General features: G+C 49.1%; 1 protein-coding gene across 3 annotated transcripts in view; it reads right to left on the bottom strand.

Moving 5' to 3' along the window:
- CRMP1 (collapsin response mediator protein 1) overlaps window positions 1–12,896 on the bottom strand; it is a 29,033-nt gene extending 16,137 nt beyond the window's left edge. The window contains exons 1-2 of one of the 3 annotated variants that reach the window (XM_087936552.1): window positions 12,468–12,896; window positions 3,141–3,229 (exon numbers count right to left, since the gene is read on the bottom strand). In XM_087936552.1, the coding sequence (XP_087792678.1) occupies window positions 3,141–3,229; window positions 12,468–12,866 (488 nt within the window). In that variant the 5' untranslated portion in view covers window positions 12,867–12,896. Of the gene's footprint in view, window positions 1–3,140; window positions 3,230–4,550; window positions 4,612–6,232; window positions 6,360–12,467 lie in introns of those variants that run through there. The other 2 variants (XM_087936553.1, XM_087936554.1) reach the window with 2 other exon arrangements.
- Between the last annotated feature and the right edge of the window lie 222 nt (window positions 12,897–13,118).

Below are 13,118 nucleotides of genomic sequence, written 5' to 3'. Positions count from 1 at the left end.
TTCAATTCCCAGAATTCCTCCTCCAGTCATGTTAGCTCAGGAATTCTGGGAGTTGAAGTCCACAAGTCTTAAACTGACCAAGTTTGAAGGCAAGTGGATTGAAGTTTGAAGGCAAGTTTGAAGGCAAGTGGGTCAGCCCTAAAAATCACCAAATACTTAAAAGCCAGGAAACACCAACAGAAAAACTGAGGAAATCCCTACAGAAGAAGATATAATTTAAAAAAAAAAAAATTGGACTGTGCAGAGGTGGATAGATTAACAATGAAGATAAAAGAACAAAAAAGACACAGAAGATTTTCGAACTTGCAACTTATTTTCTTAATGGTTAGACAACAGAGGTAGAAATTAGCAACTTACGATGTTTGCGAATAGACCCAGACAGTACTTTAAGCACTTATTTTATGTCAAGAGAAAACCAATTAAAAATATTTTTTTTTTAAATCACCAAGGGACAGATTTCCCAAAACAGCTCGCTATGTTTTTTAGAGTGAAAATTTTGCTAGGAAGCACTGAAACCCTCTGTCAGCTGTTCGTCCAATATTGAGGGGGTGAACGATAAGATACCAACTCACTTGTGGAGCTTCAGTGAAGTTTTTTATTCGTCTCCCACACCACAACAACAGGTAACAGCGATCAAATTATGTTTAAAGTCAGCTCTGTGTTTCATTACAACCCAGAGCTGTATTTATACATGTTATACCTTGGATAATAACATAATTACTATAACCACCTTCCGGCCACCTTCACTGCCTAACATCCGACATCCTTAAATTAAAGAAACACGGTAACTGCACCTTTCCCCTGCTCGATGAGTCCATGCACCCCCATTTGCCCCGCGCCATTATTACAACATCACCCCCTTGACATCCAGCCATGAATCACCATTATTGCACCACTCCTTGTCAGGAAGTCAGTGTCAGTCATTGGAGGAATTTTCATCGTAATGCCAACATGGTAAGACAATCAATGTAAGGTAAGTAAAAGACGATGGTCGTATCGCATCTTGGCTGTCTTGGCTCCAGTCTGTTCTTTATTGGAGTCGTGACACCCTCCTCACCCCACAGCAGCCTCAAGAAGCCACCTGAGCACTGTTTCAATTAAATAAATGAACCACAGGTAGTCCTGAACTTACAACAGTTCATTTCGTGAGCATTCAAACTGATGGTGGGCACTGAAACAAAGCGACGTATGATCAGTGTCAGGGTTCCGATGGACACCCTCATTCATTCATGAGCCTCGAGCCAAGTTTGAAAGAAATCCAATTATTCATGAGGAGCAACATGTTGGCGCTTTCCCCAAGTGCAGTCGGCTGTGCCCAACGTCAGAGGTGGTATTCAAATAAAGTTTGCCACCGGTTCGGTGGCCGTGATTTGGTGGCCGCGCTTTGCGTGCATGTACACACTTTGCGTGCACGCATGCACCAAACACGCACTTTGCGCAGGCACAGAGGTATTCTAACTTGCCTCCTGCAAGCCTGCACGATGGTGGATACTGCAGCAGCTGCCGCGCGACGCTATTCTGTGCCACACAAAGCAGCTGCACTTTGAATTCTGGCCATAAAAGTGAGTACAGGAGCCTGGGTGGGCAGGTGGGCCAACCACAGAGCAGCGAAGAGAACTGGTTCGGTCTCCGCTGCTCATCGTTGCTATCAGCTCTCCAGAACTGGGCAGAACCAGTCGAATACCACCACTGCCCTATGTCATTTACTACCCACCTATGACCCTGTTTCCCCCCCTCCTCCCAGGGTGCATCATAAATCACATTCTCCAACAGAGCACTTTCCCGGGCTGTAGAAAACATGCCTCTCCGGCTGGCTCTGGTAACCTGGGACACAATCTGGAGAAAGGCATGCGTGGAATGTGCTTCTGGTCATAGCAACCGAACTGCTCCATCAGATCTCTCCCCCCACTCCTTCTTATGGCAACTCGAGAGCAAGCCAGGAATGCTTTACGAGTTGACAATCAGTTTATCACACGTCCTACTGTTGCACCAACTTCATGGCCACGTGAACACAATTCAGACGCTAGGCAACTGATTCATATTTATGATGGTTGCAGCATCCTGAGGTCAGGGGATCTTGTTTTGTGACCTTTGGACAAGCAAAGTCAATGGGGGAAGCCAGATTCACTTAACAATGCCTGAAGTTACTAACTTAACAACTGCAGCAAGGAAGGTTGTAACATGAGGAACCTAGAGATGATGGACAGGTCCTTGGGCATACTCCAAGGCTCGTACGTTTGAAAAATGGTCTTTAGTTACTTTTTTCAGTGCCTGTGATGACTCAGGACATGACACAAAGGCAACGCAGTCAGATAAGCAATAATAAGAGTCCCTTTATTATCTCCAACTTTGCCCCCAATGTCCAGGTGCCTTTGGCTGGAGAAAAACTCTCCCAGAAACAGCTTTTAACTGTAGACAATTCAGTCCAAAACAAGGTACACACAAACTGTAACTAAAAATCCAAACAAACCAAGCGGAAGTAATTAACTTGACAGAGCAGGAGAAGGAATTTCAGACTTGAAAGCATGGCAAAACTCACACAGTTGAGAAGACGCCAGGAACACAGATTAGCCACGATGCTACAAGATAAATTCACGATGCGCTCCCAACAACTTGCTGCACTCAGCTTCCCTTTTTAAACACTGTGTTCCCAGCTGCAGCTAATGAAGGGAATCAGGGCCCTTTCCTCCCCTGTAAGCCACGCAACTCACATTGCTCCCTTCATTCCTCTCTGCGTGCCCTAGGATGAAGAGAGGGTGGGCCTGGGTCTTCCTCTGAATTCCGTCTCCCTTGCTCTACCCCTTTCCTGCTCTGCCCAGCTGGACTTTGCCCTTCCCCAGTTTCTTCCACAGCCAACAGAGCCACTCTCCCACTCCCTGTCAGCTGTTTGGCTTCCCCCTCCAAGTCAGATTCTGGCAGGGGCATGACAGTGCCGTTGTAACTTTGAACTGTCACTAAATTAACTGTTGTAAGTCGAGGATAATCGTTTAACCTTATCACTGTCTGCTTTTTACCTCCCTGTGTGTCATGTTTTAAATTTGAGTTGATTAGCAAACCAAGTTAGTCAAATCATCCTAAAAGAAGGTGCATCTTGTGTACCAATTAAATGTGCAAATAAATTTCAGGGTTTCAACACTAACTTGATAACTCCATCCTCCACATACATGTCGGCGTAGAAGGAGTGGTCATCGTTGATGATTCGCCCGTTCTTAATGAATAAACCATCACCCTGAGTGGACACAAAACAGAAACAGTGAGGACAACATTCAAATAATTCGATCGTACTGTCTTGTGACATGACTTCAGTATTTAAAAGAAGGGGTGACTTCTTGCCTCATCTTTTGAGAGGTCTTCTCCCTGGACAAACCACCATTCAGGGCTTACAGGATTGTGGGTTTACAGAATTGTGGCTTTTTTCAGTATTGTGGAGCAGAATTCCACCTTCCAAGCATATCACACACCTATTAGATACGGCTCCTATAGTGAAACACCTCCGTTTCTGAATTGCAAGAAGACACGAGATATATAATAACTTCAGAGCTTGACACTCTGGGTCAGTTGGCAACTCGTGGACTTCAATTTCCAGAATTCCCCAGCCAGCCATTCTGGGAGTTGAAGTCCACAGGTCTGGGAGTTGAAGTCCACAGATCTGGTGGGAGGATTCTGGCAGTTACCCCCAATTAAATCATGAGTCTCAAGCCAAACTTCCAATTCTTTAAAAGGATTTATTGACAGTTAATATGCCAGCAATGCCTGGGTGTAGCTGACTCTGAGGCACATAATTCATTGTCACCCTTGACCCTGGTTTTCCCCCACCCCCTGGGTGTATCATAATTCATATTCTCCAATGGGACACATACATAGCCAAGAGTCATCAATCATGCTCTCCGGTTAGAATTTTGCATGGCAGAAACTTCAGTCAGCTAGTTACTATCTTTGAAAACTATTTGTGGAATGCAAGCTGCCAACTGCTCCCCCCACCTCTCTTTCTGTTGGCAACACTAAAAAGACCTTAGAAATATTTTATGAGTTGACATCTGGGAGTTGAAGTCCATAATTCTGGGAGTTGAAGTCCACGGTCAGTTATTCAAATCTGATAAATTCAGAATTTCCAAATAGTGAGGTAGCCCTTTAGGTATTGCTCCACGGGCTCCAATTACAATGGGGATAACAGACGATTTCATTTTCCAAAGTCGCTCAACTTCAATTTGTAAGTCCCAATACTTTGTGATTTATCTTGCTGTGTGTCTTCAATTCATGCATCACCAGGTATTGCAATGTCAATGAACCAAACTATTGTTATGTCAGGTGTGTTATGGGCCAAGTGCCTATTATTATTATTATTATTATTATTATTATTATTATTATTATTATTATTATTATTATTATTAACAACTTTTATTCATTAAACATGAATCAGTCAACTGAACATTTATTTGTATCACAAATATCATTGACTGACTCTGATGGTTGATTTTGTTGTTATTATTGTTATTATTAATATGCTCATCTCACCATTTCATGTGACTCTTCAGGGTTTCAACGCTAACTTTATAAGTCCATCCTCCACATACATGTCGGTGTACAAGGAGTGGTCAGATCTGGTGGCAGATCTCTTCCAAGTCTCAACAATTATTTTGCTTTATGATCTGAACAATGAATAATGAAAAGAAGCCATGGCTTGTTCTGATCTCGTTTTGGGAATGTAATCTTGGACTGTGGTTGCTTTTTTTTTTCCAAATTGGGTCTAGTGATGGATCCCATAATGGTTGAAACTAGCCATTCTCCCTTTCTCTCTCTCTCTCTCTCTCTCTCACACACACACACACACACACCACCACCACCACCACCACCACCACACACCATTGTAAAAGATCCTGGCAAGGGTTTTGCCCCTTGCTCCATCTTGTCGAGACCTCCTCCTCCTCCTCCTCCTCCTCCTCCTCCTCCTCCTCCTCCTCCTCCTCCTCCTCCTCCTCCCTTCCATCCAGGCTTCTATAAGCTCTTCGTTCAGCAAATTGTGGTAGTTTGCAAAAACAGCAAAATTCTCTTTTTTTACCAGCCCTCCAATCAAGGCGGGTTAGAAACACGCTTAAAAGCAAAAAAAAAAAAAAAACTATTTAAAAAGATCAACATCAAAAGGCCCGCAGCCTTTTCTCAGTTTCTCATCCGGCGCGCTGGGCAGCTTTTCTACATTTTGAGAAATAGGAATCAATTGATCTGGTTCAATTCCTTGGTGGGTTTCAAAATAAAGGAGAATAGATGGATAGATAGGTAGGTAGGTAGGTAGAGATAGAGAGAGAGAGAGAGAGGGATGGATGGGTAGGTAGGTAGGTAGATAGGTAGATAGGTAGAGATAGAGGTAGAGATGGATGGATGGGTAGATAGGAAGAGCTAGAGATGGATGGGTAGATAGAGATAGAAATAGAGATAAGAGGTAGAGATAGAGATGATGGATGGGTAGGTAGATAGAGATAGAGATGGATGGATGGGTAGGTAGGTAGAGAGATGGATGGATGGATAGGTAGGTAGGTAGGTAGAGATAGAGGTAGTGATGGATGGATGGATGGGTGGGTAGGTTGAGATAGAGATAGAGATGGATAGGTAGGTAGAGATAGAAATAGAAATGAAAGTAGAGGTAGAGATAAAGGTAGAGGTAGAGATAAAGGTAGAGGTAGAGATAAAGATAGATGGATGGATAGATAGAGGTAGAGATGGATGGATGGGTAGGTAGGTAGAGAGAGATGGAAACGGATGGATAGATAGGTAGATAGAGGGATAGGTAGATAGAGACAGATATGGATGGGTCGATAGGTAGGTAGATAGAGATGGATAGATAGAGATGGATGGATGGATAGGTAGGTAGAGATAGACACAAAGGTAGAGGTAGAGATATTTGCCGCTCAGGGTTGACACGCGGGGTCCTTGATGCTCTCTGAGCTTTTGGGGGGTTTTCATGGAAGCCTGGTCCTCTATTCCGCGTCTGACCCGGGAAGAAGGCGAGGAGCTCGGACCCAGCCTTCCTTCCTTTCCAGGCTTCCCATCCCTGCCGTGCGGACCCGAGACCTTCCCTTCCCACCGCTTCTCCCGGCCGCGCCCGCCCGTCCCTCTTTCCCCCGGCGGCGGAGCGAAGCAGCCAGGCAGGCAGACAAAGCCTCCGCCAGAGACCTCCCCCCCTCCACCTTTCCCCCTCTCCCTCCCAGCCCACCCGACTCCACCCCACATCGCTTACCTGCCGGGGATGCCCCTCGGGGTCCGGGACGCGAGCCATGCCGCGGGGTCTGGGCGGCGGGCTCCCCTTCCCAACGACGGCGGGAGGGGCTGGCTGGGTGGGGGGGGGGGAGACTGGCGACCCCGCCCTGCGCAGCCCAGGAAGCGGAAAAGGCCCCCCTCCCCTTTCCTCCGCCATCCGCAGGTTCTCCGTTATAGGTCTGCAACCCACCCACCCACCCCCGCACCAGGGGGTCTCTCTCTCTCTCCCTCCCCTTCCCGCCCTCCCCCACGACCCCTCCCCGGGGCGGTGCACCTGCGAAGGAAGAGCCCCCACCCTGCAAGGGGCTTGCCCGGCGACCCCCTTAGCCCCCATGCCCAAATAACACTTCGGTGGGACCCGACGGGTTGGGGCTGACCCCCCCACACACACACACATTCCGAGCCCCCCTCGAAATGCAACCAGCCTCTCCGCCTCGTTTCTTAGCATTCCCGCAAAGGGCTGGTTTGGGAGGGGGGGCGAAGTGTTAGAGGGGACCCTGATTTCTTGATCTGTTCTGGTTGGGGAGGCCACCTTAATCTGAACCGCCTTTCGTGGGGCGAACGAACACATTTGTATTTCTACCTAGATATGAGAGGGTCCCTGCTGCTCGCTGAGCTGGGTGGTTTTTCTTGCAGACGTTTCATGGCCCAGCTAGGTAACAGCATCAGTGCTAGAAGGGGAGGGGGTTTGCAGAGAGGAGGAGGAGGAGGAGGAGGAGGAGGAGGAGGAGGAGGAGGAGGAGGAGGAGGAGGAGGAGGAGGAGGAGGAGGAAGGAGAGGAAGGAGGAGGAGGAGGAGGACGGAGGGAGGGAGGGAGGAAGGAAGGAGGGAAGGAAGGAGGAGGGAGGGAGGAGGAGGGAGGGAAGAAAGAAGGAAGGAAGGAAGGAAGGAAGGAAGGAGAAAGGAGGAGGGAGGGAGGGGGAGGGAAGGAAGGAAGGAAGGAAGGAAAGAAGGAAGGAAGGAGGAGGAGGGAGGAAGGAGGAGAGAGAGAGGAAGGAGGAGGGAGGGAGGGAAGAAGGAAGGAATGAAGGAGGAGGGAGGAAGGAGGAGGGAGGGAGGGAAGAAGGAAGGAAGGAAGGAAGGAGGAGGAGGGAGGAGGGAGGAAGGAGGAGGGAGGGAGGGAGGGAAGAAGGAAGGAAGGAAGGAAGGAAGGAAGGAAGGAAGGAAGGAAGGAAGGAAGGAAGAAGGAGGGAGGAAGGAGGAGGGAGGGAGGGAAGAAGGAAGGAAGGAAGGAAGGAAGGAAGGAAGGAAGGAAGGAAGGAAGGAAGGAAGGAAAGAAAGAAGGAAGGAAGGAGGAGGAGGGAGGAAGGAGGAGGGAGGAAGGAGGAGGGAGGGAGGGAAGAAGGAAGGAAGGAGGAGGGAGGAAGGAGGAGGAGGGAGGGAGGGAAGAAGGAAGGAAGGAAGGAAGGAGGAGGAGGGAGGAGGAGGAGGGAGGGAGGGAGGAAGGAAGGAAGGAAGGAAGGAAGGAAGGAAGGAAGGAAGGAAGGAAGGAAGGAAGGAAGACAACTGTGAGGTACTTGGTGCTTTCTGAGCTTGGTAGTTTTCTTGCAGACATTTCATGACCCAACTAGGCAACATCATCAGTGCTAGGAGGAAGTGGATTTGCAGGGGAGGGGGAGGAGGAGGAGTGTAGGATGCATGGTGCTTTCTGAGCTTGCTTGTTTTCTTGCAGACCTTTCAGCTAGGTAACAGCATCGGTGCTCCTAAGGAGTGAGGTCTGCTGTCAGTGTATATTCTGGTCTCTTGCCTGGGGGTAGGTGGGGGTGCTCTTAGAGATTTTTTTTGCTTGGGATGAATCTCTAAGAAGACCACCTACCCAGACAGGCAAATCCCCAGAATTTAAGCTGACAGCAAACATCACTCCTTACTACCAGCAGCACTGATGATGTTACCTAGAGAGCACCACGGACCTCACAGTCTTTCTCCTCCTCCTCCTCCTCCTCCTCCTCCTCCTCCTCCTCCTCCCCCTCCTCCTCCCCCTCCTCCCCCTCCTTAATCCCCATTCCCCTCTAGCACTGATGATGTTCCCTAGTTGGGTCATGAAATGTCTGCAAAAACTTACCAAGTTCAGAGAGCACCAAGGATCCCTTGTATCAACCGTTAGCTACAAATATTCTCCTTTATTGCTGCCTAGGTATGTATACAATCACTTATTTATTTATTTGGAAAGTGTATACTGCCTCCTAGTCACCCGTAGTGACTCAAGGCGGCCTACATGGATATAAAAACGCCATATAAAAGCAAGAAAAATAATAAAAAGAAAAATAATAAAATAATAACGTCCCATCCCAGAGTTCCTCCTCCTGGGGTAAGTAAGATTGTGCAAAGCACAGGAAAACGTAGAAAGAAGCAAAGACCCAAAGGAATTACAAGCGGAAAATAAGTGGCTTTTTAACGCAGAGCTTTCCTAACCGAAACAGCTGCAGATCAAACTCATTCCCAAGATGAAAATAGTTTTCGCAGTCAGATGGGAGAACAACAACAACAACAAAAGCTCACATCCACGGGTCAAAAAGAGTACTGGACAATCTTGTCTCAAGCCTGCACAAAGGACAAGCACCACGGCCTTCTGGAATCAGTTTTGTAAAGACTCAGCAAATCACCACACCCTGCTAAAATTTCTTGCACGTGTTGCTTCTGTGACTTGCACGCAAAACTTGCAGGTATATGATTGACTATTAAGCAGGGTTTTAAACGGTTTTAAAGCATTAGTGCTTTCAGTTGGAGAGTAACACAATTGTGCTTGAACCAGTGCCTTCAATAAAGGAGAATATTTGTAGCTCAGGGTTGAATTGTGGAGTCCTGGGGGCTCTCTGAGCTTGGTGGGGGGTTTTTTACAGATGTTTCATGACCCAATTAGGGAACATCATCAGTGCTAGGAGGAAGTGTGCTTGGCAGAGAGGAGGAGGAGGAAGAAGAGGAGGAGGAAGAAGAGGAGGAGGAAGAAGAGGAGAATTGTGGGGTCCTTGGTGCTCTCTGAGCTGGGTGGTTTTCTTGCAGACCTCTCATGACCCAATTAGGGAACATCATCAGTGCTAGAAGGAAGTGTGCTTGGCAGAGAGGAAGAGGAGGAGGAAGAAGAGGAGGAGGAAGAAGAGGAGGAGGAAGAAGAGGAGAATTGTGGGGTCCTTGGTGCTCTCTGAGCTGGGTGGTTTTCTTGCAGACCTCTCATGACCCAATTAGGGAACATCATCAGTGCTAGAAGGAAGTGTGCTTGGCAGAGAGGAGGAGGAGGAAGAAGAGGAGGAGGAAGAAGAGGAGGAGGAAGAAGAGGAGAATTGTGGGGTCCTTGGTGCTCTCTGAGCTGGGTGGTTTTCTTGCAGACCTCTCATGACCCAATTAGGGAACATCATCAGTGCTAGAAGGAAGTGTGGTTGGCAGAGAGGAAGAGGAGGAGGAAGAAGAGGAGGAGGAGAAGGAAGAGGAGGAAGAGGAAGGAAGGATCACTGGGTGGTTTTCTTGCAGACTTCTCATGACCCAACTAGGGAACCTCATCAGTGCTAGAAGAGAATGGTATTTGTGGAGTAGAAGAGGAAGAGAAGCAGGAAGAGGAGGAAAGGGGAGGATAATGACAGAAGGTTCCTTGGAGCTCTCTGAGTTTGCTCATCTTCTTGAAGACCTTTCATGACCCAACTAGGGAACATCATCAGTGCTAGAAGGAAGTGAGGTTGGCAGAGGGGAGGAGGAGGAAGAAGAGGAGGAGGAGGAGGAAAGGGGGGAGGGGCATGTCAGAAGAAGCGAAGCCTCCCTCCCCACAGTGGGCACGCGATAAAGCACCAAAAAATATTGGAGTAGGATCCCTATTTTAAATGCAGAAAATTTTGAAAATGGAGATAAAGATGAAATTGGATGAAGTTTTTTCTTTCCTTTTGGGCCTAATGGAAAAAGATCTGGTGAAAAAAAAATGGAACTTTGTTATTATATATGTTGATGAAAGCAAGACTGTTTGCATACACAAAAATGGAAGGACCCTTCAATTCCTACCATGGAAGAATGGTTGCAGAAGGTGATGGAATTGGCTGAAAAGGGCAAAACTGACTACTTTGATTAAAGAAAAGAATATCTGTGCTTTTATTTATTGAACCTTGTGATTGAAGCAGACAAGAATGAAACTTGGATTTTGGGTTTTACCAATTAGATTGACAGATCTTTATAGAAATGGCTTTTTTCATATCTCCTCCCACTTGTGACTGTATGACTGTAACTTTGTTGCTTGCATCCTTACGATTTTTATTGATTGGTTCCTAGTATGATTTGATTGTTTATTGTACCCTATGACTATTTTCTATTTACTATATACCCGATGACTATATAACCCTATGACTCTTATTAAGTGTTGTACCTGATGATTCTGGACTCTTGATGAATGTCTCTTTTCTTTTATGAACCCTGAGAGCATTTGCACCAAAGACAAATTCCTTGTGTGTCCAATCACACTTGGCCAAGAAAGAATTCTATTCTGTTCTGTTCTATTCCTTATTCCCTATTTCTATTTCTATTTCTACCGTGTTTCTCCAACAATACGACCTCCCCCAATAGGAAGACCCAGCATGTTTTCTAGGCATAAAATGAAATTAAGCCCTTCCCCCAAATTTAGGCCTATTTTAAAACATGGAAAATGGGGGGAAGGACGGGGGGACTTGCCGTTAGGAGCGCCCCACGGGCAGCAATTCCTCGCTACCAGCTGCTCCTAATGGGCGATCATGGCAGAGCGTGGAGAGCTCCCTTCTCCTGCCAAGCACCTTTGCGGCAGATTCAAGACCTTCAGCGCCCGCCACTGTTCATTTCCCTTCTGCCCATGCCGCCACCGCGTTTGGAGCTGCCGCTTCCGCGTTTGGAACCCCACCGCTGTTTGGAACACTGTCGCTGTTTGGAGTTGCCATGTCCGCATTTGGAGCTGCCGCCATGTTTGGAGCTGCCGCTTCCGCGTTTGGAGCACTGCCGCTGTTTGGAGCGCCACCGCCATTTGGAGCGCCACCACCACTCCAAACATGGCGGCAGCTCCAAATGCAGAAGTGGCAGCTCCAAACATGATGGTGGTGCTCCAAATGGCGGCGGCACTCCAAACACCGAAGCGGCAGCTCCAAATGTGGCGGCGGAATGGGCAGAAGGGAAAGCAACAGCGGCGGGTGCCAAAGGTCTTGGGTCTGCAGCAATGGTGTTTGGTGGGAGTAGAGAGCTCTCTGCACTTCGCCATGATCACCCATTAGGAGCGGCTGGTGGTGAGGCTGCCCGCGGGGCGCTTTAGATGAGGATGCAAGGGAGGGAATTAAGTCACCCCCAAAAAGACGGCCTAGCCATTTTTTGGGGGCTCAAAAAAAATATAAGACCCGGCCTTATTTTATGAGAAACACGGTATTTCTATTATTTCTATTTCTATTCTTATAGTACCCTATGACTATTATTAAGAGTTGTACCCGATTATTCTTGACTCTTGACGAATGTATCTTTTCATTTATGTACAATGGGACCATTTGCATCAAGACAAATTCCTTGTGTGTCCAATCACACTTGGCCAATAAAAAAGAATTCTATTCTATTCTATTCTATTCTATTCTATTCTATTCTATTCTATTCCATTCCATTCCATTCTAGTTTTATTCCTATTCCTATTCCTATTTCTATTCCATTCTTGTTTTTTTCCTATTCTATTCTATATCATTATGACACAACAGAAAGTTGTGATTTGATGTTAATGCCCCATTTTACTGCAACAGAGAGAGTCGGAAGTCCATTTTTCTCTTGCTTTCCCTACCCTTCCTGGCTTCTCTTCCTCCTTTTCCCTCCCCCCCCACCCCCCCATTTACTTTCATTGTATTTCATCTTATAACCTCAATAAAAACGTTAAACCCAAAGAAGAGGCCGGGAGAGTTTCTGCCCAGCCTCACCTCAAAACCAGGGCGGATTTATTTGCCTATCCCCCTGCCATCTGGCCAGCTCCGAATCCCCTCCCCACCCCCACCCCCACCCCGCACCCCTCCAGGATTACACGGGCTGCGTTTGAGACCCTCGCGGGAGCTGGGGGGAGGTGGAGGGTGGAAGGTGCGGTGGGGGGAGGGAAGAACTGGGAGGGGCGTGGAGAGAGGGAGATCCCCGGCTAAGGTGGGGGGGGGAATGGCCACCCAGGTCTGCCCGGGACCTTCCTCTCCCGCCCCCCCAAACCCCAGGCCCAGAGACCCACACACACACACACGCCCCCCACCCCAGACTTTTACCTTGCCTTCCTCGGGGCCCCGCCAGGGCTCGTGGGCCAGCGGGGGCCGGAGCTCGAGGCAAAGGAGCCGCCGGCCGTCGGTCTCCCCACCGGGCGAGCCGAAGCCGGAGCCGGAGCCGCACACCTCGCTACCGCCGCCGTCGTCGTCGCCGCCGGCTCGGTCCAGCTGCTCGGAGCGGCTGCCGCTGCGCGGGGTGCGGCCTCCCCCCTTCTGGCCCACGCTGTAGGCCTCGAAGTCGATGGTCTTGTTCTCGAAGGCGCCCTCCACGGCCGCGAACATCCCGCCGTACTTCTGCCGAGGCGTCTGGGCCGCCGTGCCGGGCCGGGCCAGGTAGACCGGCAGGTCCTCGTCGGCCTCCCCCTCGCCGCTCCGGACGCCCTGCCGACGCCGCCCGGCCATCCTCGCCCTCCGCCCCCGCCCGGCCGCTCCGGGGACCGGGACCATGCAAATGCGCCCGCGGGGTGGGGGGGGAGGGCGGGAGGAGGGGACGAGCGCAGCCGCGGCGGGGGCTGCTAGCTGGCTGTGGTGGGGGGCGCTCGGGGGCTGGCTGGAGGCTGGCTGGGGGGCGGGTAGCTGACTGGGGGCTGGGCTGTGCGGGGAGGCTAGCTGACTGGGGGCGACCTGGGGGGCTATGGGGCTGGCTGCCTGGGT

The sequence above is a fragment of the Pseudonaja textilis genome, chromosome 6 (genome assembly GCF_049901715.1).
Source record: "Pseudonaja textilis isolate UNSWEBS1 chromosome 6, rPseTex1.2, whole genome shotgun sequence".
Lineage (NCBI taxonomy): Eukaryota > Metazoa > Chordata > Lepidosauria > Squamata > Elapidae > Pseudonaja > Pseudonaja textilis.
Note: the sequence above shows the minus strand (reverse complement) of the source record. Positions and strands in the feature narration are given on the sequence as shown.